Raw genomic sequence first — 27,958 nt, forward strand, 5'->3', positions numbered from 1 at the left:
ATTTAAGGGACATAACAATCAGATACAATGCCTGATCTTGGACTTGATTCCTGGCCAAATCAGCTGGAAGCTGCTTTACTTGGGGAATTTTGAATATGGAGTAAGTGAAGATATTAAGGAATCGCTATTTCGGTGGGGGGGAGGGGCGTGGGATGATACTATTTCCATTCTGTAGAAACATGTTTTAGAGATGCCTATTGAATTATTTAACTTAAGAATGCAGTGTCTAATTTACTTTAAAATGCTTCAGCATAATAAAGAATAAGGAATTGAAAGAAAAACATAAATACAAAAACAAAAAATTAGTGCTGGTTCATAGAGCAAAGTATCAAAGTAATTATATTTATATATAAGAAAATAAAGCTCATGAAACAAAAAATATGAAAGACATGCATGATGTTTTAAAATAGCAAACAAATATACTTATTTTTTATAATTTTCTGAGAACTTGCTTGCCTGAAATTGCACTTGGATATTATAGATCATCTTCCTTTGTTAAAGACAGTATTAGTGAAATAAAATAGTTTTCCCCAGGTCTAATTTCATGACTAAGAGTTGTTGATTCACACCCACCAGATCTTAATGTAGTCCCAGAAGAAAAAAGAATAAGTTCCTGAGATAGAAAAACTTATGTAAACTTTATTTAATGGAATTGGTAGAGATATCCATTCCTTTCAACTCCTTCTCACATGCAGGTTATATATTCTTAGCACCGATACAACTTTAAACTAAAGGTTCGGCAATTAGGAAGGAATTGCTTTCCATAATATCCTGAAATAAAACAGTAATACTGAATAAGGAGAAAGGAAAAAAGTAATTCTATAGAAAATAACCTAGAAATGAATTAACTCTTGCCTTTTGTCAGGCCAACTCTTTTGGGCTACCATTTGTGTCCCCAAACACCACCAAACAGAATCCTAAAAGACAACAAATCTCATATCCCTAAAAAAATAATTAGTAAGTACAAATGGACAAGTTACCAGGTTCCTGAAGTTTAAGAGCTTGTAAATCAAGACTTTCATTTTCCTTGAAGAATAGCTGGAAGTTTTCAAAGGTAGCTGCATAGAGGCGGGCTGATTCAAATGCTGCCTGAATGGTTTCCTAAATGTTATAAATAAGCAGACAAATATGACCATATTTTTGTTAAGCAGAATTTAATTCAATACAACTAAACAAAGAAACAAGCAAGCACACATACTCTATGCCCAATAGTATGTTTTGATTTGGGAAACATGAATGAAAGAAGATACATTCTTGATGTCAAGGAGTAATTCATGGATTCGAGAAGAAACTGTTATGAGATAAAAAAAAATTCATATTTAAACCTGACTTTTGAAGAATTATTCCTGTGACTGAAAGGAAACACACTTATAATTTGTTTCTGCTTTATGGTGAGCGTATACATTGATAGTAAACATATGGCAAAGAGGCAATTCTTGCTTATTTTCCCAACTGCATATTTTATGTCAAAGCATTTTTGAGCAAAGGCAAACCTGTTTAGCATGCCCACAAAATCACTTGCTTAATCTTACTATCAAATCCTTGGCATCAGTCAGTCTCTTATTCCAAAATGTCCTTCATACTTTGCCATAATAAAAACTTTTTCTTCACCTCTCTTAAACTCGGTTCTAACCCATATTTCCCCACTTGGTTTTTTAAACCAAGACAATGATTTCTAATCATTTCAGTCCCTTTAATAACTGTGTCAACATATATTATCATATGTTCAAAGTCTATGAAAGGCAGTTAGGATTCACCTGCTGTTGGTCTTGGTCCATGCCTACTTGGCTGTGCTCCACACCTTTTCCTTGTGTTTTCTACCAAGACTTGTAAAAGCCTGCAATTTGTCCCAGGAAAACTAGAGGTGATCAATGGAATTGCACACATCCAACACACCAATGCTAGGGAAAGTGACTCAGTTATGCCTTGCGGTAGTAGAAAATTTAATTACAAAGAATAGCACATGCCCTATATGTCTACATTTAGTTATTTGTTCATTTATTTTGTTTTAATAGGCTTTTATGAATATTCCAGAATGTTTCTGTTCTTTTTTTATAATAAACATTGAAAAAGAACTTTATCAAACTATGTTTCCTTTGAACTGACTAAATAGTATCTCTGATATGTCATCACGCAGGTGCTAGAAACAATAAGACTTATAAGTGGAAAACCCCACTAATGTTCAAAATATGCTTTCAAAACATTTTTATTTTGAAATAATGTATGATTCACAAGAGTGTTACTGGAATAACACAAGGAATTTCATATTTCTGTCACCAAAATTCCCTAAATTTCAACAATTTATCATATTTACTTTATAAGTCTCTCTCTCTATACCTATTATTATACTCTGAACCATTTGGGAGAAGGTTACAGACATGTGGCACATTTACCCCTAAATATTTCAGAGGTTACTTACTAAACACAAGGACATTTTATTACATAACCACAGTATAATGGTCCAAATCAGGAAATTAACTTGAATATTAATACTGTTACCTAATTACCAACCTCATACAAATTCTACCATTTGTTCCAGTACCAAATTTCATAGTAAAAGGAAAAAACATTTTTTTGTTCTGGTCTACTTTCCTACCTAGGATCATGTATTGCATCTTTTCATATCTTTTTGGTTTTCTTTTTTCTTTCTTTCTTTTTTTTTTTTTGAGACGGAGTCTCGCTCTGTCACCCAGGCTGGAATGCAGTGGTGCCATCTCGGCTCACTGCAACCTCCACCTCCCGAGTTCAAGCAATTCTCTGTCTCAGCCTCCTGAGTAGTGGGGATTACAGGCACCCACCACCACGCTATTTTTTTTTTTTTTTTTGTATTTTTAGTAGAGACGGGGTTTCACAATCTTGGCTAGGCTGGTCTTGAACTCCTGACCTTGTGATCCGCCCACCTCAGCCTCTCAAAGTGCTGGAATTACAGGCATAAGCCACCGTGCCCGGCTGGTTTTCTTTAATCTGGGACAATATCTCAATCTTTCTTTGCCTCGCATGACCTTCACATTTTTTAAAGGTACCTCAGTTGTGTGTATATGTGCATGTGTGTGTTTTATGTTTACTCATTATTAGACTCAGATTTAAATTTTTGGCAGTAACAACACATAACTGATGTATGTTCTTTGCAGCATCTCACAAGGCACTTGTTGATTTGTCTCATTACTGGTAATATTAACACATTGGCTAAAGAAGTGTTTGGCAGACTTATCACTGTAAACTATTTTTCCCTTTGAAAGCAATAAGTAGCTTATAGACAGAGAATTTGAGGTTATGTAAATACTCCATTTCTCATCATACTTTTGTGTACTCGTTTTAGTACACATCAGAGATTCTTGCTGATTGCTGATGGCTTCTGCAGTGAATTTTCTAATTGTGTTTTCTTTCTACATTTGTTTGCATTCAACCAAAGGAAAAACTTTCTCTTCTCACTCGTTCAATTAATTAGTTAGTTAATTCATTATTTCACAACATGGACTCATATAGTCTCATTTTATTCAAGGGATTTGGTGCTGATCAAATTGTCCCAGTGTGTCCAGAATTGGTTCCTTCTGGTGGGTTCCTGGTCTTGCTGACTTCAAGAATGAAGCCACAGCCTCTTGCAGTGAGTGTTACAGCTCTTAAAGATGGTGTTTCCGGAGTTGTTTGTTCCTCCCAGTGGGTTCGTGGTCTTGCTGACTTCAGGAGTGAAGCTGCAGACGTTTGCAGTGAGTGTTACAGCTCTTAAAGGTAGTGCAGACCCAAAGAGTGAGCAGCAGCAAGATTTATTGTGAAGAGGGAAAGAACAAAGCTTCCACAGTGTTGAAGAGGACCAAAGCAGGTTGTGGCTGCTGGCTTGGGCAGCCAGCTTTTATTCCCTTATTTGGCCCTGCCCACATCCTGCTGATTGGTCCATCTTACAGAGTGCTGATTGGTCCATTTTACAGAGTGCTGATTGGTGCATTTACAATCCTTTAGCTAGACACAGAGCTCTGATTGGTGCATTTTCACAGAGTGCTGATTGGTGCATTTACAATCCTTCAGCTAGACAAAGAGTGCTGATTGGTGCATTTTTACAGAGTGCTGATTGGTGCATTTACAATTCTTTAGCTAGCCACAGAGCGCTGATTGGTGCATTTTTACAGAGCGCTGATTGGTGCATTTACAATCCTCTAGCTAGACAAAATTAAGTTCTCCAAGTCCCCACTCAACCCAGGAAGTCCAGCTGGCTTCACCTCTCACCAGGGAGACCCTTCGAGGTGGCTTTTTGTCTTTTCTACATGTCTCCATTGTTATTTGGGCATGTTCTTATTTTTTAGCTGAATAATATTCTCAAGGCTCATATTGTACTGTCCTGCCCCACCCCTTGAAGAAGAGAGTTCTGCAAAAAGAACAAAGAGAGTTCCTTTCAATTGGGAATGATATATAGAAACTAACATGTGGATACTAGATGTGCTCATTGGTATTGGGATGTCATTTCTTGTAGGCTATTTCAGCAGACAGGTCTAGGAAACACACATACACCCCACATACAATCACAAAACCCTACACATTTCTTTATCTTTCTAAAGATCAATTAAAATCCATGAGTTCACAACTCCATTCCAATGCAACAACATAGGGTTCATTCCAGCCTTCCCTCTTCCATATTTGTAACTCCCTGTCTTAGGATGAGTAACCTCATTTCATCATTCACAATACATTTATTTGTTTTGCTCAAGTTTAAATAAAATACACAGAAAGTAGTTTCAGCATTGCTAATACACTAACACCACTGCAAAAAACAAACCTACTAACCAGAGTTCAGTATTTACTGCAGTTATGGTGGTTTTTCATCCTCAGGGTACATGGCCAAAATACTGTGCTCAAAAGTTACTTAGTTTAGTTATTTTCCCCCATTCCTTTAGTGTGGTTATGTATTTCATTTGAAATACATGTGGGTTTATTTCTTTTTGTTTGTATTTTGTTTTAGGGTTTTGCTCTCCATTTTGTTGATTATTTTTAGAACTATATTAAAAGGTATACTCAGAAAATAGTCACTTCCCCATTTTTTTCACTTCTTACCCACCTTCCTCACTCTTCCTACACCATTCACATTACCTCCTCTAGGTAACTAATTTCCTTAGTTTCTGGTTTATCTCCCTTTCCTTCCTACTTCTGACATAAACAGTAGTATACTATAGATATTCTTTTGTACTTTGCCTTTTCCATCTAACAATATGTCCTGGAAATCACTCTATATTAATTAATAGCCAACTTCTTCATCCATTTATTCAGTCGCATAGTATTCCTTTGTGTGGATATACCATAGATTATTCAATAATTTTTCTACACATGGCTATTTTGGTAGTTTCCAATATTTTGCACTCATAAACAATGCTGCAATAAGTAATCTAGTACTTATGTATTGTTGAAAACGTATGTTTTTAGGATACATTTTAAAGGTTGTATTGTTGGATCAAAAGGTAAATGCATGTATAGTTTTATTTTGCAAAATGTTCTTTTATTTTTTGCATTCCCACAAGCATAATGTGAGAGCGTTTATTTACCCATAGGGTAATCACCAGAAAGTGTTGGTATACTTTTTAATTTTGCTAATCTGATAGTTGAGAAATTATATCTCAGTTTTAATTCTCATTAATCTTATGAGTAGACTACCTTTTCATATGTTTAGATGCTATGTTTATGAACTTTTTATCATAAGTTTTGACCATTTTTCTTTTTTTAAAATTAAATTAAACAATTTAATTTTAAGTTCCAGGATACATGTGCAGGATAGGATATGCAGGTTTGTTACATAGGTAAATGTATGCCATGGTGGTTTGTTGCACCTATCAACCCATCACCTAGGTATTAAGCTCCACATGTATTTGCTATTTATCCTGTTGTTCTTCCTCTTCACACACCCTGATGGGTCCCAGTGTGTGTTATTCCCCTCCCTGTGTCCATGTGTTCTCATTGTTCAGCTTCCACTTATAAGTGAGAATACATGGTATTTTCTGTTTATGTGATAGTTTGTTGAGGATAATGACTTCCAGCTCCATCATATCACTGCACAGGACATGATCTCATTCTTTTTCATGGCTGCACAGTATTCCATGGTGTATATATACCACATTTTCTTTATCCAGTCTATCACTTATGGGCATTTGGATTAATTCCATGTCTTTGTGATTGTGAATAGTGCTGCAGTGAATATGTGTGTGCATATATCTTTATAACAGAATGAATATTCCTTTGGGTATATACCCGGGAATGAGATTTCTGGGTCAAATGGTATTTCTGGTTCTAGGTCTTTGAGGAATCACCACACTGTCTTCCATAAAGGTTGAACTAATTTCACCAACAGTGTAAAAAGCCTTCCTGTTCTCCACAGCCTCACCATTATCTGTTGTTTCTTGATGTTTTAATAATTGCCATTCTGAGTGGTGTGAGATGGTATGTGTTTGTGGTTTTGATTTGCATTTCTCTAATGATCAGTGATGTTGAGCTTTCATATATATATATATATATATATATATATATGCGCCACATATTATATAATATATATATACCACATAAATGTCTTCTTTTGAGAAATGTCTGTTCATGTCCTTTGCCCAGATTGCAGAAAGTTTTCCTATTCTGTAGGTTGTCTGTTCACTCTGATGATAATTTCTTTTGTTGTGCAGAAGTTCTTTAGTTTAATTAAATCCCATTTGTCAATTTTTGCTTTTGTTGCAATTGCTTTTGATGTTTTGTCATGAGATCTTTGCCTATGCCTATGTCCTGAATGGTGTTGCCTAGATTTTCTTCTATGATTTTTATCGTTTTGGGTTTTACATTTAAATCTTTAATCCATCTTGAGTTAATTTTTGTATAAGGTGTAAGGAAGGGGTCCAGTCTCAATTTTCTGCATATGGCTAGCCAGTTCTCCCAGCACCATTTATTAAATAGGGAATCTTTTCCCCGTTGATTGTTTTTGTTAGGTTTGTTGAAGATCAGATGGTTGTGCAGTTTTATTTCTGAGATCTCTATTTTATGCCATTGGTCTACATGTCTGTTTTGTATCAGTACCATGCTGTTTTAGTTAAGGTAGCCTTGTAGCATAGTTTGAAGTTGAGTAGTGTGATGCTTCCAGCTTTGTTCCTTTTGCTTAGGATTGTCTTGGCTATATAGGCTCTTTTTTGGTTCCATATGCATTTTAAAGCAGTTTTTTTCTATGTCTGTGAAGAATGTGTTTTGACCATTTTTCTATCTAGTTTTGGTTTCCCCTCTCTCTAGTATTAGAAATATTAGCCCTTAGCTGTAATATGTAATACAAATAGATTCTCCCCGTTTATAAGTGTATTTTTACTTTGTTTAAATTTTTCTTTGCAAAAGATTTATTTGTTGTGTAATCAAATTTATCAATTCATTCTATTCTTGCATCCAGATTTTTGAGTCATAGTTAGATAACCCTTTTTATGAACAAATCATAAAAGAATTTGTCCATCTTTACTTACAGTTTTATTTTATTTTCAGATCCCTAATCTATATATTGGTGTGTAGAATGTGAACCATGATCTAATTTTATCTTTATCCAAATAGCCATTCAGTTGTACCAGCTACATTTATGAAAAATTCATATTTGTCTCAGTGATTTCAGATATTATATATTTTATACATTTCTATATGTACTTTGGTGTCTATTCTATTCTACTGGTCTGACAGCTATTCATGTGCCAGTACCATGTTCTTTTAATTATAGAGTGTTTATATTAAATATTTGGGCAGTATAGTACTCCTCATAGCTTTTCTTTTTTCAACATTTTGGTAGTTATTCTTAGATGTCTATTTATGCATATAAGCTTTATTATAAACTTGTCAGTATTTTCATTGGCATGTGTTAAAATTATAAATTAACCTAGAGAGAATAAAACATCATTATCATGTTGAGGCATCCCATTTAAGAAATTTTTATTGGCATGTATTAAAATTATAAATTAACCTAGAGAGAAAAATCATCTTTATCATGTTGAGTCATCCCATTTAAGAAATTTTTTCCAAGCCTATTTTTGTGTCTTACAGAAGATTTTTTAAAAACATAAAAGTGTTCTTCATATGGGTTTTTAGCATTTCTTATTAAATTTATTCCTAACTATATTACTTTCTTGCTGCTATCATGAAAGAAGCATTTTCTATCAGCCATTTTCAATATTCTAGAATAATTGAGGTGGCATTGTGAATATCTAGTCTTTGGAGATTTGATAAATTTCCCCCATTTGGGCCTGGTGCTTTTTGTAGAGTATTTCTTTGGTAACTTTCTGTATATCTTCTGTGGATATTGGTAGGAGCTCTATTTCTAATGTGCACAATTCCAGTAAATATATTTCCCTAAAAAATTATCAATTTTAACTAAACCTGAATGTGAGGTTAGTTAAGTGGTCTAAATGCTCCATGTAAAAAACATAGAGAGGATAGCTGGATAAAAAGACAAGACTCAACAATTTGCTGTCTTCAAGAGAACTGTCTCACATGTAACAACACCCATAGGCTGAAAGTAAAGAGATGAAAAAAGACCTACCATGAAAATGGAAAACTAAAAAGAGCAGGAGTCACTATTATAATATCAGATAAAATAGAGGATAAACCAACACCAATTAAGAAGGAAAAAGAAGGGCATTACGTAATGATAAAGGGTACAATTCAACAACAAGACTTGGCTGTTCTAAATACATACACAGCCAACATTGCAGCACCCAGATTTATTATAAAATTACTTCTAGACCTACAAAAAGACATAGACAGTCACACAACAATAGTGGGATCCTTGAACACGCCCACTAACAGTGACTGATCATTGAGGCAGAAAACTAATAAAGAAATTGAAGACTTAAACCTGGCACTCCAACAATTGACTCTGGATTAACAAATAAAAAGGAAAAAGAATAAACACAACCAGAATTGACAAAGATGAAATTACAACAGATTCTAGAGAAATAAAAAAGATCCTCAGAGACTATTATGAATAATTCTATACACAAATTAGAAAATCTAGAGGAAATGGATAAATTCCTGGAAATATACAACCTGCCAAAACTGAACCAGAATGACAGTGAAACCCCAAACAAACCAGTAACAAGTTTAGAAATTGAATAAATAATTTAAAAAATCTACCAAAAAAATAAAAATAAAAAAGCCCTGGACCAGATGGATTCACAGTCAAATTCTACCAGATATACAAAGAACTGGTACCAGTTCTACTAAAACTATTCCAAAATATCGAAGAGGAAGGTTTCATTCCTAGCTCATTCTATTGAATACTAAGCTAGTATCACCCTGACACCAATATCTGGCAGAGACACAATGAAAAAAGAAAACTTCAGGCCAATATTCCTGACGAACATAGATGCAAAAAATCCTTAACAAAATACTAGTGAACAGAATCTAGAAGCACATCAAAAAGTTAATACACCACAAACAAGTAGACTTTATTCCTGGGATTCAAGGCTGTTTTAACATATGCAAATCAATAAATGTGATTCACCAGATGGAGAGAATTTAAAGCAAAAATCAAATGATCATCTCAATAGACACAGAAACAGCTTTTGATAAAATGCAACATCCCTTCATGATAAAATCCCTAAGCAGACTAGGGATCAAAGGAACAGACTTCAAAATAATAAGAGCCATTCATGCCAAACACACAGCAACATCATACTGTATGGATAAAAGTTGAAACCATTCCCCTTGAGTCCTAGAACGAGACAAGGATGCTCACCCTTACTGCTGTTATTCAACATAGTACTGGAAGTTCTAGCCACAGCAATCACATAAGAGAAAGAAATAAAAGACATACAAATAGGAAGGGAAGAAGTCAAATGATCTCTCTTTGCTGATGATATAATTCTATACCTAAAATCCTCTAAAGACTCTGCCAAAAGGCCCCTAGAACTGATAAATGACTTCAGTAAAGTTTTGGAATACAAAATAAATGTACAAAAATCAGTAGCATTTCTATACACCTTATATGGTCAAGTTAAGATTCAAATCAATAACTCAATCCCATTTATGATAACCACATACACACAAAATGAAATGCCTAGGAATACAGCCAAACCAAGGAGGTAAAATATTTCTACATGGAGAACTACAAAACACTGCTGAAATAAATTAGAGATGGAAAAAGATTCCATGCTCGTGGACTGGAAGAATCATTATTGTTAAAATGGCCATAATGCCCAAAGCAATTTACAGATTCAATGCGATTCCTATCAAACTACTTACATCTTTTTTCACAGAATTAAAAAAAAAAAAAACACTATTCTAAAATTCATATGGAACCAAAAAGGAGCCCACTAGCCAAAGCAATTCTAACCAAAAACAACAAAGCTAAAGGCAGCATATTACCTGGCTTCAAACTATGCTACAAGTCTACAGTAACCAAAACAGTAAGATATTGGTACAAAAACAGACACATAGACCAATAGAACAGAACAGAAAACCCAGAGATAAAGCTGCACACCCACAACCATCTAATCTTTGATGAAGTTGACAAAAACAAGCAATGGGGAAAAGATTCCCTATTCAACAAATGGTGCTGGAATAACTCACTAGCCATATGCAGAAGAATGAAACTGCACCTCTACCTTTCACTATATACAAAAATTAACTCAAGATGGATTAAAGATTTAAATGTACAATCTCAAACTATAAAATTCCCACAAGAAAACCTAGGAAATACCCTTCTCGACACAGGCTTGGCAAAGAATTGTTGGTTGTTTGCAAAAACAATTGCAACAAAAACAAAAATTGACAAGTGACACCAAATTAAACTAAAGAGCACCTGCACAGCAAAAGAAATTTTCAATAAGCACACAACCTATATAATGGGAGAAAATATTCACAAACTACACATTTGACAAAGGTCTAATATCCATAATCTATTAAAAACTTAAATCAACAAGCAAAAAAACAAATGACCTCATCAAAAAATGGGCAAAATACATGAATAGACACTTCTCAAAAGAAGATATACAAGCAGCCAGCAAACATATGAAAAAATGCTAATTATCACTAATCATCAGAGAAATGCAAATCAAAACCATGATGAGATGCCATCTCACACAAGGCAGAATGGCTATTATAAAGCTAATAAATAGTAGTTATTTCTCCATACCTAGGGAGGCTATGGAGAAAAGGGAATACTTATACACAATTAGTGGGAATGTAAGTTAGTTCATCCACTATGGAAAGCAGTTTGGAGATTTCTCAAAGAACTTAAAACAGAGCTACCATTTGACCCAGCAATCCCATTGTTGGGTATGTACATGTATTAGTCTGTTCTCACACTGCTAATACAGACATACCCAAGACTAAGTACTTTATAAACAAAAAGAGGTTTAATGGACTCACAGTTTCACATGGCTGGGGAGGCCTCACAATCATGGCAGAAGGCAGAGGAGGAGCAAAGGTGCATCTTAAGTGGTAGCAGGCAAGAGATCATGTGCAGGGGAACTGCCCTTTATGAAACCATCAGATCTCATGAGGCTTATTCACTATCACGAGAACAGCACGGGAAAACCCGCTCCCATGATTCAATTACCTCCTACTAGGTCCCTCACACTACACTTGGAGATTACGGGAGCTACAATTCAAGATAAGATTTGGGTGGAACACAGCGAAACCATATCAATACCCAAAGGAAAATATATCATTGTACCGAAAAGAAGCCAGTCCTCAAATAAAACCTTCATTATTGAGACTCTAATGAGCTTCCCTGCTAGGTGATATTTCATTTGTGTTGTCAAAATCCACTGCTGGAGGAATTAATGCCTCCTGTGTGACTCCACTGGAGAGGATTCTTGGAAGCTGTGCCTGGTTTCCTCTGAACTTTATCCCATGTGCCTTTTCCATTTGTTAATTTTGTTTTATATCCTTACACCATAATACATCATAGCCATGAGTAAAATTATACACTGAGTCCTGTGAGGTCTCTTAGCAAATCATAGCATCTGGCATTAAGGATCCCTGACTCATAGGATTACAAGCCCCATTTTCTTATTGTTTACATTTGCCCCTACAACATTGAGCATCTTTTCATTTTTAACCTTTCTGAATCATTTTGTTTTGGATTTCTCCCTTGTATCCAGAATATTGTTTTGTCTTGCCTTGGGAGCCAAATTGAAAATCTTTTTCTCTTAATAGATGAATTGAGCTCATTTATATTCATCACATTACTGATATATTTGGTCCCAACTTGGTCATATTATTTTCTATGTGTCTTATGGTTGTATGTGTGCTTCTTTCTTTCTTTCTCTGAGTGACAATATATTTTTTTAAAATACCATTAGTCACTTGTTTCCTTATTAACCTTTCATACTTTGATTTGTTGGTTTTTACTGATATTCTTTAATTCCAGCCTATTAACTGTACATTAATCAATAACCTTATTCTACTTTTCTCTTATTCTCTTCCTTCTCTATTTTTAAAGTTGCACTATTTCAACTTCATTAGAACGTACATTTATATACTAGTTTCCTATTCTTGTCTCTATCTTTTTTTAAAGGCTCATATAGATCTACAATTAAATATGTTAAATGTTCCCTATCAGCATCAGCTTTTTTCCCCCAAAGTTATTTCTTAGCTGGATGAAACTCATCGTGTAGTAGATTCCTAATGAGTACCAAATTCCCTGGGTTCTTGCATGTTGAAAACTATTTTTGTATGGCCTTGATACTTAAAAGACTAGCTTGGCTAGATAAAATTCTTGATGCACATTTTCTTTCCATGGGTTTTTTTTTTTTTAAATTGCTCCTCCATTACTGCCTTACTTCTTATGTTGTTTTTGAGAAGTCTGATGGTAGTCTAATTCTCTTGTCTCTGTAACCCCTGCAGAAAAATTCTTTAGCCTTAAAATCTAATAATTTTAAAAGGCTATATCTCAGAGTTGATTGTTGTGGGTAATTTTCCAAGGAACTCTGTAGGCCCTTTCGATATATACATTCAAATTTTCTTTTCCTGAACTATAGTTAAAAATAAATGTTTTCTGTATCCTCTTCTTTTGTTTTCCTCTTACAGACACACCAATTATATGTATGTTATTTCTTCTTTGCCTGTCTTCCATTATAATTATTTTCTCTCTGTACCACTTTACTGATTTCTCGATCTTATTTTCATTCATTCTCTTGGTTGTTTTCTTATCTTTCTTCTATACTAATTACTTTGGTTTCCCATCATTCTTCTAGTCATGTTAAACTCTTGACCTTATTCTCCTTTGAGCACTGTGTAATTTAGTCTTCATTTCTGAGATGATTTCATCTTTTTTCCCTTCCATTTATATTTTTAAATTTTAATTTTTAATTCATTGTGGCTTTTTGTATATTTGAATGCTTCTTTGAGAATATTTACTTCAGTGTGTAGTGTTGTTTTTGCTTCATGGTTGTTAGTAGACTTGCATGTAGTTAACCTATTTTAATTTCTTTAGCTCAGGGATTGGGTGATTTATAAGATTTTTAGTTCAAGAGCATTCTGTTCTGTCAGTGGAGCAAAATGAAATATGTTTTATTTTATTTTATGGTGACAGGAAAAAAGTTGGATATACTCTCATTTATTTGATTTTTTCTTGAGACAGAGTCTTGCTCTGCTGCCCAGGCCGGAGTGCAGTGGCATGATCTTGGCTCACTACAGCCTTTGCCTCCGGAGCTCAAGTAATCTTCCCACCTCAGCCTCCCAAGTAGGTTCTTTTTTGTTTTACAGAACTTACATTTTCAGTAGTTGCTTCATTTTCTTTGCACCATCCAATGTTCATATAATGCCTCATCTTCTTTAGAAATTTTTAAAACTTTTTAATTTTTATTTTTAACCTTATTTCCTCCCCCAGAACTAATGGCATCTTGAGTAGCCTTCACTTTTAAGTCTCCTTCCTGTAGTCAGTCCTCTGATACACCAGGACTTTTTAAAATAATTTTTGCATGTAGGATAGGCTTCTTTCTGGCTGTGACTTTAGATTAACCTCAGCTTCTTAGATTAACTGCTAGCTCCTTGCTTCTCTCTTTTGTAGATTTCCCAAGGACTGGCCTCACTGTCTGCAAAGGCTGTGGCAGGAGCATGAGGAAGAAAGCTCATTGGTGTATGTGTTTATTTTTCTTCTCAGAGGTAATTTGACACTTGGGTATTCTCTTTCTTTCAGCTACTTCTTAAGGGTATAAATTTTGTTTAGTTTTATTTCTTTTTCTTGTAGGTTCTTACTAATTTTAGAAGATATGTGGGTGATTCATATTTAGACAGTTGCAATTATCCTTGGCTCTCTGAATTGAAAATATAACTTTTAATTACAAATGTTATAGTCATAATTTAAAAAAATAATTGTCTAAGGGAGAGAAAGTTGATGAATCAGAAAACTATTTTGGTACCAGAAAATCTGGTAGTTACTAAATGAAATAAGGTTGTGGAATATCCTCCTTAGTATAAGTATTAATGCAAAAAACACAAAAATCTAGGATGAAATTTTAGAATTAGAACATACATGGAGTCAATTTGCAAAGTTAAAATTATGAAAGAGGCCAAACCAACATGGCAGGAGCTTACAACTTTTGAATTGATGATTTAAAATAATGTAGCTGAGAATAAGAATTCCACCATAAGCAGAGACAGTAGTAGATGGAAAATGTTGTTTGCTTTTAAAATCATACCATGACAGTTACAACCATATTTTGATGAATAAAGAGATTGAAACACTATGCTAATTTTAAGTTACATAGGAATGTATATATAACGGATATTTATGACTGACAAATGGGTAAATTTTAAGTTTGAAAATTACAGTATCATTTTGGTGTCAAGAAGAAAAGGTATTTGCAGTATTTTGAGGGCCGCATTCCTATTTTTCCACACAGGAGATTAGGTTACTCAGAAATGTAGGAGAGAAGCAAGTCAAGGAATAATGCTTGTTTCTTTACCTTCTCACGTCAATCACCTTGGTAAGTGTGCTTTTGAGTTTAAAAATTGGGACAACTAAGATAAAACTTTTATGTGTAGAATACTATTTTCAAAGTCTTCAAGCATGCTTTAGTTAGTGCTTGCATTTGAGTGGCTATGGATAGATGCCATTATATTTATTTTCTAAAGGGCCCCAAATAGTGAAACACCATGTTTTTGTTTTAATAAAACATTAAACATGTAATGAAAAATGACTTTAGTAAAAGACATTGTGTTGGCTGGTGAGTCACCCTGGCTCTGACTGTGTTTCAGCATCCTCAACAGCCAGGATTACTTTCCCAAAAACACGTGCACATGGATCGCTAATGATAAGTAACTGTTTCTCCAGATATTTTAACGCCTTTTTTTTTTTTTTTTTTTTTTTTAGGAGTCTCACTCTGTCACGCAGGCTGGAGTGCAGTGGCGTGATCTCGGCTCACTGCAAGTTTGCCTCCCAGGTTCACGCCATTCTCCTACCTCAGCTTCCCAAGTAGCTGGGACTACAGGCACCTGCCACCACGCCTGGCTAATGTTTTGTATTTCTTAGTAAAGATGGGGTTTCACCGTGTTAGCCAGGATGGTCTCTATCTCCTGACCTCGTGATCTGCCTGCCTCAGCCTCCCAAAGTGCTGGGATTACAAGTGTAAACCACTATGCCGGGCCCTATTTTAATGCTTTTAAAAAATTATTTCATGCTCAACAGGACAATTTCTAGAGAACAAATATTATTTTCAAATTTTACCATTTAGAGATTAGGCACATGCCAATTTTCACATACAGAACATTTAGAGATAAGAAAGAAAAAATATATATTACTTAATTTCACAAAAATTGAGAATATTATAAAATAGTTTTAGTCAGAGTAAATATACCTTTATTTGAGAAATAATTGTGTGAAAATTCTTATCATCCTCGAATACGGCTGCTAAACTTGGCCCAGTTCCACAGGTTTTTTCTTCAAGTTTGTTGTTAATATAAGGGCTGGTGAAAGCATCAAAATACGAATCAGGCACGAGATTAGGAACTGATAACACAGTGTTTTGACAATGATTAACTGCACCCAAAATAACATCCTGTCAACGAGAAAGGCATAAACATAAATGTAAATGCGCATGTTTATAAATTCTTTTGAATTTTATGAAATGCTAAAATAAATAAGAATAACTTATTCAACCAGGCTGGGTATTGTGCTGATTCTGAGTGTACAACAAATCAAAAGACATGGCCCTACCTTCAGAACACATGTTTTCTAATTGAGAGAGACAAACAAATTGCAACACATGGTGATGAGTTCTACATTTGAAGTGTGAACAAAACACTAGCCGGTCACAATGGAAGGAAAGCCAAGGAAGTCTATGGGAAAATTTAAAGGGAGGGTTAAAAGTTTATATTCTTTGAGTAGTAATTTATATTCCAGAAAGCTAATCTATGGGAAAAATAGAAATGTAAACAAAGATTTATGTGCAAGGACAATCACTGCAGTATTTCTTGTATTAATAACTAATCAGAGAAACACTTAAGTGTTCAAAAGTAGAAGTATAGTTATATAAGTTCCGGTGCCTTTATACAATGGAAAATTACATATCCTTACAAAATGGCATCTCCCAAAAATAATTAATGACATGAGAAAAAGCTTATGATATAATGTTAAGTTTGAATAAAAGAGAGTGAGCAGGATATAAAACTGGTATATCATATTATCTCAATGTAAATATGTATCTATATCTATCTCTGTAGATAACCTCATGGTAAGTTATGTATGTCAGCATATCAGTATGCACTAAGACAAGACTGGACAGAAGCATATAAAAATGTTAATGGGTTTTTATTTTTGGTACATAATATTATGGATTATTTTAATAATCTTTTCCTGTGTTTTTCAAAGTCTCTTCAATGAGCATGTTTAGTTTGTAATTTATAATAAATATAAAGTCTAATTAGAGAAAATGAGATAAAGAAAAGGTAAGTCTTTAAATGAGTCTCAAAAGATGAAGAGGAGCTTGTCAAGTATATCAGACAACAGCATAATCCTTGCTAAGTCATTGTGTGTGGGACCCAAGGGGCAGGCAGGTGAGTCATTTAGGTACTGGAGCATCAGCACTGCAGTGCAGAAAGAGGATACTCTGCAGACGCAGTCAGCCCCTTCATGAAAGGCCTTGTGCATGATGCCAGTATTAGCCCATGGGCCAGTAATCCCCAAACTGTGACTGGGGGCTACCCAGAGGATAAAGGGTCCTAACTTCCAAGGTAAATTTGAGAAGAAATCTTGAGTTACACGAAGTTAAACAGGAATTTTCTCAGGACCTGCTAAACAGGATTTTTTATATCGGTAATATACAAATGTATATCACAACCCCCTTTGTCTTGGAATACTTATCAACAACTCACAGAACATCTTGTGAGAGATGCTACTACAGGCAATGGAGAAATTTTAAGCAGGAAAGGGACATGATTAGATTTGCTTATGAGAATAATCTTGCTGTCAGCAATGTGGAAAATGGATTAGAAGGGAAAGAGGCAGGCAGATGAGAGCAGACTATTTCAGCGGGCCAGAAGAGAGATGATGAGGTCCCAATGGAGAAGAGTGGCAGAGTGGGTGCAACCATGGTTCAGCACACAAGAACTGATGACCTGATCTCAAGGAGGTAAGGGAGACTCTAGGGGAACTCCCAGATTGCTGGCTTGGGCATCTGGGCATCTAGGAGAACTCCCAGATTGCTGGCTTGGGCACCTTTCATTGAGATGGAGACAGGGAAGGAGGAGCAAGTTTTCGAAGAAATTGATAAGTTCCATTCATATTGGTGAAATGAAGTTAACTGTAGGACATTCAGGTGAAGATTTCCAGATGACCATGAATGAGACTTAAAAGAAAAGTATTGGATCTATAGATATAAAAGAGGCTCTTGGAAAGATGACTGAGAAGGAAAAAATGTTGCTACAGAAATAGAAACCAAAGGAGGAGTCTATTTCAATTAAACCAAAGGAGAAGTCTATTTCAATTAAACCAAAGGAGGAGTCTATTTCAATTAGCAGAAGCAGTAAACAGAATCAAATGCAATGGGAGGTTTGTCTCACACAGCAAGAAATATTAGAATTCAAAAGTATATATTGAATCAAGTGTTAGGAAACCATAGGTAACCTAAGCAAGACCAAAGTAAGAGATCATGACTTAGGTATATAATTTTCCTTTAGATTAATCTCTGTGTGTATGTGTGTTTGGAATCATAGGGAATGATTAAGGCTAATGACTAAAATTGTAGTGAAAAAATAGAAAATTTATGAATAATAATCCTATTTATACTTCTATTGTCTGACTTTTGGGTTATATGAAATAAAATCTTATTTTGGTATGGATGGACAAGCATGTTAATTATTCCCAAAGCTTGGCCATGTATGTTTCATATGTAGAAGTTAAAAATACCCATGTGGGGAACAGGGTCCTGTAATAGGAAATGGAAAGGGTATTCAGTTTTTTGAGGACCACCCCTTGGGGGTAAAAGACAGCCAGCTGCTTGTGAGAGAGCCTCCTTTTGTCATCTGCAGTCCAGGACACCTGCATCCCATGTGAAGGACATGAGTCTTGTGGCCAGGAGGGGACATGAGAGTCCAGTGCCTCTTGGCATGGGAGCTCTTGAGTGAGCTTCCAATCACAGGGACCTCAGTAGTCTGTTTGTCATTGTAAATGCCTTCAAACTGCCTATCCCATAAATTACAGAATCATAGACTGCTGGAAGAGGAAGCAACGCTAGAACTCATATGACTTCTCATCATATAAATGCAGAAACTGAACCCCAGAAGTGGTTTTCCCAAAGTCAAATAGCTTATTAATTGTAAAGCCAAGACTAAAATCTAGAGATCTTGATTACTAGTGCTTTTGAATCAGAGTACAGCAGCTAACAACAGAAGATACAGACTTTGACTGGTTTACTAACCTATGCACCTATGCAAATATAGGAGGCAGAATTCTAAGATGACCCCCAAAATTCCTGCTCCTGTATACACATGCTGTTCAATCCCCTCGTTTTGAGTGTGGGTGAGAGTTGTGAATATAATGCGATGCCAGTCCCATGATTAGGTTATGTGATGCGGCAAAGGTGGGGGGATATTGCAGGGGCCCAACTCAGTTGTTTTCAAGTTAGTCAAAAGTGATTATCCTTGATAGATGTGACTGAATCAAGTGAAAGCCCTTAAAAGAGGGATTGAGGTCTTCCGAAGAGAATGGTCCATCTGGCCTTGAAGAAGTGAACAGCCATATTGTAAGCTGCTGAGAGAGTGGGCCACATGGCAAGGAACTACAGATGGTTTCTAGGACCTAAGTAGGGTGGTCCTTGGCTGACACCCCTTAAGGAAATGGGGATCCCAGTCTTTACAGTTGCTTAGAGCTGAATTCTTCCAGCAGTCTGAGGGAGACCAAGACCTTGAAATAGAGGATAATCTGAGTAGCCAGCGAAGCTCCTGACTTACAGAAACTGAGATGATTCATGGAGGATGTTTCCAACTGCTAACTTTGTGGTAACTTGTTACACTGCTATAGATAACTAAGACAACAAAATTCTCTAGGATCCAGCATACCTTTAAAAAGATTTCAAAAATGGTATTTACAGGCTGGGCATGGTGGTTCACACCTGCAATGCCAGCACTTTGGCAGGCAGAAGCAAGTGGATCACTTGAGCCCAGGAGTTCAAGACCTGCCTGGCCATCATGGCAAAGACCCATCTCTAAAAAAAAATGGCCAGGCCTGGTGGCATACACCTGTAGTCCCAGCTACTCAGGAGGCTGAGGTGGGAGGATTGCTTGGGCCTGGGAGGTTGAGGCTGCAGTGAGCTAAGATCACATCACTGCATTCCAGCCTGGGTGACAGAGTGAGTCCCTGTTTCAAAAAAGAGAGAGAGAGAGAAAGGAAGGAAGGAAGGAAGGAAGGAAGGAAGGAAGGAAGGAAGGAAGGAAGGGAGGGAAAGAAAGGAAAAGGTATTCACAACAGAGTGATCTCTTGAGTTGTCCTTAAAGGGATCCCTATAGTCACTTTTAAATTTTGTATAGAATGTTTTCCTGTACCTTACAAAGCCTCTAATCTGACTCAAGTTAAAGATAATGTGCTAAACTTTTAGATAGTTTATATATAGCTATAATGCTGTGACAAAACAATGCTTTCTCTCTTTCTCATGACCATCTTGGAGTAGTGACAACTGCAATTCTGACAACCAATTGACAGCAAAATAGCTGCTTCATTTTCCAAAAAGGTGCTTGCATGTGAGTAATACATGAAAAACACACACCAGAAAGTCTTCCAGAGAAGGCTCAAAGAGAAGTGACTGGACCGTCAACATTAGTTCTGTGAGAAACATGGGGATGAGAGATTCATCTTCTTCTTGCTTTTCCACCACAAGGGTCCCCTGAAATGAGTATATTTACAGTGTTATAAAGACACAAGTATCAAGGTCTAAAACAAAATAAAAAAACAAGGGACATGTAAACTGAAGTTTATATAATTAGCTGAATTCATAATCTTGGCATGCGGAAAGTGTTTCAGAGAATAATAAGGAACAGAAAGAAAAAAAGGCAAATATTGAAAGGCTACATAAAAATTTAAACCTTTTCTCCTTGTAAAAATACTACCAACAAAATGGAAAGGTAAACAATAAACTAGGAAGACATATCAATAATGTATATAGCAGATAAAAAGTTGATAATATTTTAATAAAACTATAGTTGATATACTTAATAGGACTATATGCCAATAATATATTAATGAATCTTTACATAGAAATATATTCAAATACATATATACTTAAGTAGAAAAATGGGCAAAGGACATAATCTGAGAATTCTTGAAAGCAAAATAGAAATGATGAATTCACCTCCTTATTCTTCTCTTCCTTAAAATAGTTTATTCAGTAACAACATTTGCAGAGAGTTTATGTGCGCCAGGCACAATGCTGAGTATTTGTGTAATTCCCACACCAACCTTCTTAAACAGGTTCCCTTATTGTTCCCATAGGATGAAAATGGGATTCGGAGAAGGTAGAATGTTTCATCCAGATCATACTAGCTAGTAGGCGGCAGACCAGAATTCAAACCCTGATATTTCTGATTCCTAGACCCATGCCCTTATTCTTGCCCTGGGGTCATAATTACAAGAATACAACATTTGAAGGCAGTGATATCCCACTTTGTATATTACTGATGCAGATTAAAATGAACGGTAATATTATTTAGTATGCATATGGGTAAATGCTTATTCTTTTTTTTTTTTTTTTTTTTGAGATAGAGTTTCACTCTTGTTGCCTAGGCTGGAGTGCAATGAAGCGATCTCAGCTCACTGCAACCTCTGTCTCCTGGGTTCAAGTGATTCCCCTGCCTCAGCTTCCTGAGTGGCTGGGATTATAGGCACCCACCACCACGCCCGGCTAATTTTTGTATTTTTAGTAGAGATGGTGTTTTAGTATGCTGGCCAGGCTGGTCTCGAACTTCTGACCTCAGGTGATCCACCCACCTGGGCCTCCCAAAGTGCTGGGATTACAAACATGAGCCACCATGCCTAGCCTAAATGCTCATTCTTAAACATTGCTGTAAATTGACAAAGCTTTCTTGAGAGTATATGTCAGTGTGTATGTATCAAAAGTCTTAAAAATGTGCATATTTCTGACTCAATTTCACATCTAGGAATTTTTTTCTAAGGGGAAAAATCTGAAATGTGTGAAAAATGTACAGACAAGGATACCCTTTAACAGCATTATTTGAAATAGTGGGAATGTGATCAATAATTGAAAATTATTTACAAGAGTATATTTCTCTGTGAGAATATCACGTGGAAAAATAAATGTTGACGGGAAATATTTCATAATACTGTATTGCTGAGAGGAAGAAGCAAGGGATAAAGCAGTAAGGAAAGTATATCTTTTTTTCCCTTTGAAGTAATTATCTTTGGGTAGTAAAGGGGCTTTTCTTTGTATATTTCTGTGTTTTCCTAATTTTGTCACTTAGCATAAATTACTTTTAGAATAGAAAAATAAATGTGACTTTTAAAATTTTGATACTATTTATAAAAAGGAGAAATTCAGAATAGGGGAGGAGAGAAAGCTATGAAAAGGAGTACATGACTATGATTTAACTTTTGGAAGAAAGGGAAACTAAGGCTGAGAGCATCAGGTCTTGTATAATTAGGTTTCTGTGGAGCAGGAGACTTAAGCTGTGAGGGTAGGAAGTTAGATGAAATGAGATGAGCATGTTTTGCTCACCTTGATGAAATCAGGTGAGCATGTAGGTATTCTGGAAGGAAGCTATTAGTACTAAGGATGGAGCTAGGGCAAAACTTACTGGAAATTTGAATATGAGATAATATGATCTTTCTTTTAGCTATGCTGGAATGCACGAATTTGTACTACTTCGTCCAAACTTCTCAAAGTACTCTGTGTCTTTAAGATCAACATCCTCATAAAAGGCCATTCCCTCAAAGCACAGTAATTTGCTTCTTTTCACCTCTAAACTATTGTTTATCTCTTTTATTTATACCACTTTTCCTGCTTCTCCCTGCCAGTTTATGCCCACAAGGAGCATTTATGTCCCCACGAACTATAAGCTTTGGGGGACAAAGATCCTATCTATGCTTTTCACCACTATCTACTCAACATCCAGCACAGGAATTGGCACAGAGTAGGTACTTAAGAAATATGTCAATGAACATATGAGTAAGCTTTAGCAAGTTCCTGTGACAGGAACTTTCTCTCAGTATGGTGGATTTTTACTCTATTATTAGATACTTGTTGATATGCTGATTTTCAGTCTGCCATTTCATGTGTATTGTAGACTTTGATTATAACATGAAATACTCTATGCCCGGGGTCCCCAACCCCCAGGCCATGGACCAGGTACAGGTCCAGGCTGCGCAGCAGGAGGTGAGCAGAGGGTGAGCGTTACTGCCTGAGCTCTGCCTCCCCTCAGATCAGTGGTGGCATTAGATTCTCGTAGGAGCCCAAACCCTACTGTGAACTGTGCATGTGAGGGATCTAGGCTGCATGCTCCTTATGAGACTCTAACTAATGCCTGAGGATTTGAGGTGGAACAGTTTCATCCCGAAATCATCCCCCAGAGTCTGCAGAAAAAATTGTCTTCCATGAAACTGGTCTCTGGTGTCCAAAATGTTGGGGGCCGCTGCTCTATGCATTTCTCTCTTTTTTTAGTGCACAGAGAATAGCATAATTCATAGAGCATAGTTTGTGCTCCTCAATAAATGCTGACCAATAAAATATTCTTAATTTTGTGTGAGTATACCTTTTTATCAGGGACTTCAGGCTTCTCTTCAGTAATCCATTTCTGAATGACATCTGCTGAAGGTGTTCGTTTTAGCTTGTCAGTGAGATGGTTCAAAAGCGAATTAACAGCATTTACGGTTAAGACATGCATTGTGTTCTCAATTAGATAGTCGTTTAGACGAATAAAGCTTGAAAAGAAGAAAACAAATACAACTTCAGTTTTTTATATTCACTACATATTTTTGACAGTGCCTCTAAAGCAAATATTTAAAATGTAAAATATCATAATTTCTCCTTGAATTTCCATTTAATTATACTACAATATCAGATATGTATTGTCCAGAAGAGTTGTTCTTAGATATTTTTCCTTTTAAAACACAAATATATTCAAATATGTAGCATTAATTCAGTTAGATGTTCTAACTTTTCAATAGAATATTTAATGAGTAATATAGCTGTTAGGGAAAATGCATCTAGTTTATCTAGCTAAAAGGGCCATAATTTTTTTAAAAGATGCTTTAAAGGAGAAATCAATGCATACAACATCTGTAACTTGCATTTTAATAGTAAAAGTGTAAAATTTTTGCTATTGAATAAATGTTGATGGCAATTGCTAACCCAAAGGTTTGAATTTTATGTTTCCTTACTTGAGTGCTTACTTAGAATGCAGACTGAGTCAGCAAGACATTTAGAATAGTTCTATTCTGCCCAAGTGGAGCTCTAAGGACTCTAATACTTTTAGGCCCACTATGGTAGCCTCAGAGACTGATTCACTGATTTCTGTTGCTACACAGATATTTTCATATATAAACTGAGATACAGTTAAGATGTTTTACATAACTGCAAAAGTTGGATTAAGTCTGTGAGGACTGAATAACAATAATCAGTATTTTATAGTTCCAAAGACATGAGGTTTTAGAATGATGGGAAATCCAAATTCTGGAACAGTCAAGGTCAAGATCCAGTTGGGTAAGCAGGTGTCAGAGCTAGTGCTAATGAGAGTCCCCTGGTAAGGTCCTAGGAGGGATATCTCTCTCTCTGGCTCCCAGTGGTAAATACCATTTTAGGGATTGGGTGCACCTTTGTGAACTTATGCAGCTGCCTATAGTTCTTTTGTGACCAAAAAGATGGAGCAAGTCCTCCAGGCCCACTTGACGAGGTCCATAAATCTGTGTGCCTGATTTCTCTCTGCCACAGCCTGCTGTACTGCAAGTCTCCATGCCCAGGCTGGGCCAGAGGGAAACAAGGCCAGAGAGATCAAAGAGGAGCTCTTGGTCTTGGCCTCATGCTCTGTCTCTACCAGCTCACGGTCCCAGAGCTGCTTTGGTTGGTGGCAGTTTGAAGAGGGGGTCTTCTGGGCCGTGCATTCAGGTTACCATGTCCCACAAATTTCTCATCACCATTCATGAACAATGTGGTGAAGGGTTCCATTTTTTTTTTCCAAGTGAGACATTACTTAGGTCCTAGAAAAGATTCCACTTTTCATTTTAATTTTTTATTGTGTGTACTTAAGGTATACAACATGATGCTTTGATATACATAGTGATATGATTACTCCAATTATGCAAATTAACATACTCATCACTTTCTGGGGTTTAATGTTTAATGAAGCTTAAGATGGATACTACAATTTTGCTTGAAAATGAGAATAGTCTTACCACGTCAGCCTCATGCAATGATGCCTTTTGCTGGCCTGTTCTGTATACGTCATTTTCTCAGAGTCTCTGTAAGTGGGCAACTCCCATGGCATATTAATGAAACTTATACTGCTCTGCATTTTATGATAATCTAAGAATAACAGAAGGCACAACAACAAGTGTACTTGTATAAAAGTTCCATCTCTTTCAATATGATTCAAAGAAAAGATAAATAAAATTCAAAAACAACAAAATATTTTGGTACATGAAGCATTTCAAACCTGCAAAACAGCCCAATTATCCAAAATAAGTTTACATCAAAGGATTTCAATTCAACAAGATTGTAGACAGTTTACTGACATTCTCATTAACAGGATTTGATCTGCCTACTATGCTACCTCTTTCCTAGGAACAGCTTTACCCTCCTTTTCTACCTATTATTTAGTCATCCTTTATAGTACATGCCAACCGAGTCAATCCTAAGGTCAATCCAGTCCCTTAATTTTAACAAACCTATTGTATGTGCTAGTAGACTGGACGTACCTTTAAGCAGAGAGATGCTGAGTCCACTCTAAAGTGCTTATTAATCAAGATTCTGTATGCAGTTTAGAAATACTATATACAAACAGGAGTAATGGGAGAAACATGCAGTATTTTCTATTTCCCTCCCTTCACAAAATATATTAAATTTATAACATCCATCAAATGTTTGGAACAATTCAAACATAGAATCATTATTTAAACTTAAGAAAAGTAAAATTAAAAAGGGCTGAAATTTTAGAAAGCCACTACTTCTGATATATTGAGGTTCTTTCCCCTTCATACCCTCAACAGGTCCAAAAGGACAGTCATCAGGAACAAATCCTGCAGCACGCAAAGCAAATCGACAAGCCTTCCTGACTACATATTTTGCCTCATTTCGAAATTCTCCCAGGCGTTCTGTCACCTAGATATTGTTGAATATGTACAGTTAGTGATACTGAAGTATCAAAAATAGGGAAAAAAGCTTTGATTCTTATAGACAAAATTTGTTACCTCTGCTAGCCGTATGACTTGTGCGGCCTGAAATTCCTGCAGGGTGTACGTGTGACACTTTTCAATATAACAGAGTCCCATAAAACTCAAATAATAACACAATTCATTTATTTTAAGAAGAGCTGGTCGCAAATGCTGAATGAAAATAGGAATTTATTATTTAGTAAAAATATTCTGTACTTTAAAAGTATAAACATTCAAAAAGCAAGAATGGTTATTAAGGATAATAAACACCTCTGTGTGTGAACTTTTGCTACAATTACAAAATACATATGTTAAAAGATCACTTCTATAACTCTTTTCTAAAAGTATTCCTTGAATTATCAGATTTAATTTGTCTGAATTCCTTTCTTTTGATTTTGAAAACACATACATGCCTTTCAGCTATTTAAGGAATACGGCAAGTGATTTAAGGAATTGAGGGCAAGTAATAGAAAACTGGGTGTTACCTTAAGTACTTTACAATGTCCAGTTATAATGATAATGGAAAGGCCCATCTATTAACTTAAGAGGCTAGGACACAGAAGAAAGTCAAATTTAACATTAAATTGTTATTGGGTAACAAGTTGCTTTGGAAAACCGCTCCATGTTTTCTCAAAAGGTTAAACATAAAGTTGCTAATGACCCAGCAATTCCACTCTTACGTACGTGCCAAAGAAAAATGAAAACATATGTCTAGACAAAAACTTGTACATGCATGTTCATAGCAGCATTATTCATAATAGATAAAAAGTGGAAACAATCCAAATATCCATCAATAGATGGACAAATAAAATAGGTATATCCAATATAATTTGCCAACTTTTAAAAATGCTATGCTACAACATAGAAGAAGAACCTTGAAAACATTATGTTAAATAAACAAAAGTCAGTCATAAAGGACTACATACAGTCCTTGTGTATCCTCGGGTTCCACAGTCATGGATTCAACCAACTGTAGATTAAAAATGTAGTAGGGTATACAATGCTTGTGTCCATATTAAAGATGAATAGACTTTTTGGGTCATTATTTTCTAAACAATATAGTATAATAACAATTTACATAGTATATACATTGTATTAAGTATTAAAAGTAATTTAGAGATGACAAAGTATATACGAGAATGTTTGTAGGTTATATACAAATACTATGCCATTTTATATAAGGGACTTGAGCATCCGTGGATTTTTGGTATTTGCTGGGGTGGTCCTGGAACCAGTCCCCCAAGACACTGAGAGCCAAGTGTATTGTATGATTCCATTTATGTGAAATCTACAGAACAGGCCAGTCTATGGAGATAGAAAGTAGATTAGTGGTTGCCTATAATTGGGGGAAGGGACAGGAAGGTCAGAAAGAAATAGAGTGACCACTAAAGGGTAATGAGGTTTCCTTTGGAGCGATGCATATATTCTAAGATTGACTGTGGTAATGGTTGATCAATTCTGTGAATATACTAAAAATAACAGAATTGTGTACTTCCGATGTGTGAATTGTATGGTATGTAAATTATATATCAAAACTGTTATAAGGAAATGATGTAGGCACAGGTGCCAACAAAATTGGTTATTTAAAAAAAATCATAAAAAGAAAACAAGGACAGTATGTCTCCCTTCAACCTTTTCTAGGGGAATCAGCCCTAGTTAACTAATTATAAATATAAGACTAGTGGTAAGTGTGTGGGTGATTACAGCATTTAATACATACTTAAATGACTGCAATGATTCTGTTATTTAGGCCAATCCTTGCTTAAAAGGATGAGAGCTTTCTAGTCTGCTGGGACTAAATTTAAGAGAAGATACTATAAAGGCTGAAACACCACTGGTATGAATGATGGACACAGAATGAAAACTCTCAGCACAATAAGAGAACATGCCTCAAGGATTGATAGAAGACAAATCAAGAATGAACTATTTTACATACCTAGCAACACATGTATGATATATGTAGTGTTCAAGACATGGTAAAAGATGAAAGATGGTAAAAGAACTTCAAATGACTGATGGATCCTTAATGAAATTTGAGTTTCATGTCAAGAAGGACTGGAATATTTTTTCACAATTCAGAATGCACAATGGAATGGATGACTTGAGATAGTCCATCTTATATATTTGTCTTGTACTAATGTTTATGTTAGC

The 27,958-nt window shown here is 35.6% G+C and overlaps 1 protein-coding gene across 1 annotated transcript in view; it reads right to left on the reverse strand.

Annotated features, from left to right (window-relative positions):
* The window catches only part of DNAH6 (dynein axonemal heavy chain 6), a 381,338-nt gene that overhangs the window by 261,532 nt on the left and 91,848 nt on the right, over positions 1-27,958 (reverse strand). Inside the window, exons 6-12 of the mRNA XM_015112750.3 lie at positions 25,844-25,978; positions 25,634-25,754; positions 24,830-24,959; positions 23,191-23,359; positions 20,196-20,312; positions 15,792-15,992; positions 981-1,101 (exon numbers count right to left, since the gene is read on the reverse strand). Coding sequence (XP_014968236.2) covers positions 981-1,101; positions 15,792-15,992; positions 20,196-20,312; positions 23,191-23,359; positions 24,830-24,959; positions 25,634-25,754; positions 25,844-25,978 — 994 coding nt within the window. The remainder of the gene's footprint in view (positions 1-980; positions 1,102-15,791; positions 15,993-20,195; positions 20,313-23,190; positions 23,360-24,829; positions 24,960-25,633; positions 25,755-25,843; positions 25,979-27,958) is intronic.

This window comes from Macaca mulatta, chromosome 13 (assembly GCF_049350105.2).
Source record: "Macaca mulatta isolate MMU2019108-1 chromosome 13, T2T-MMU8v2.0, whole genome shotgun sequence".
NCBI classification, from domain to species: domain Eukaryota; kingdom Metazoa; phylum Chordata; class Mammalia; order Primates; family Cercopithecidae; genus Macaca; species Macaca mulatta.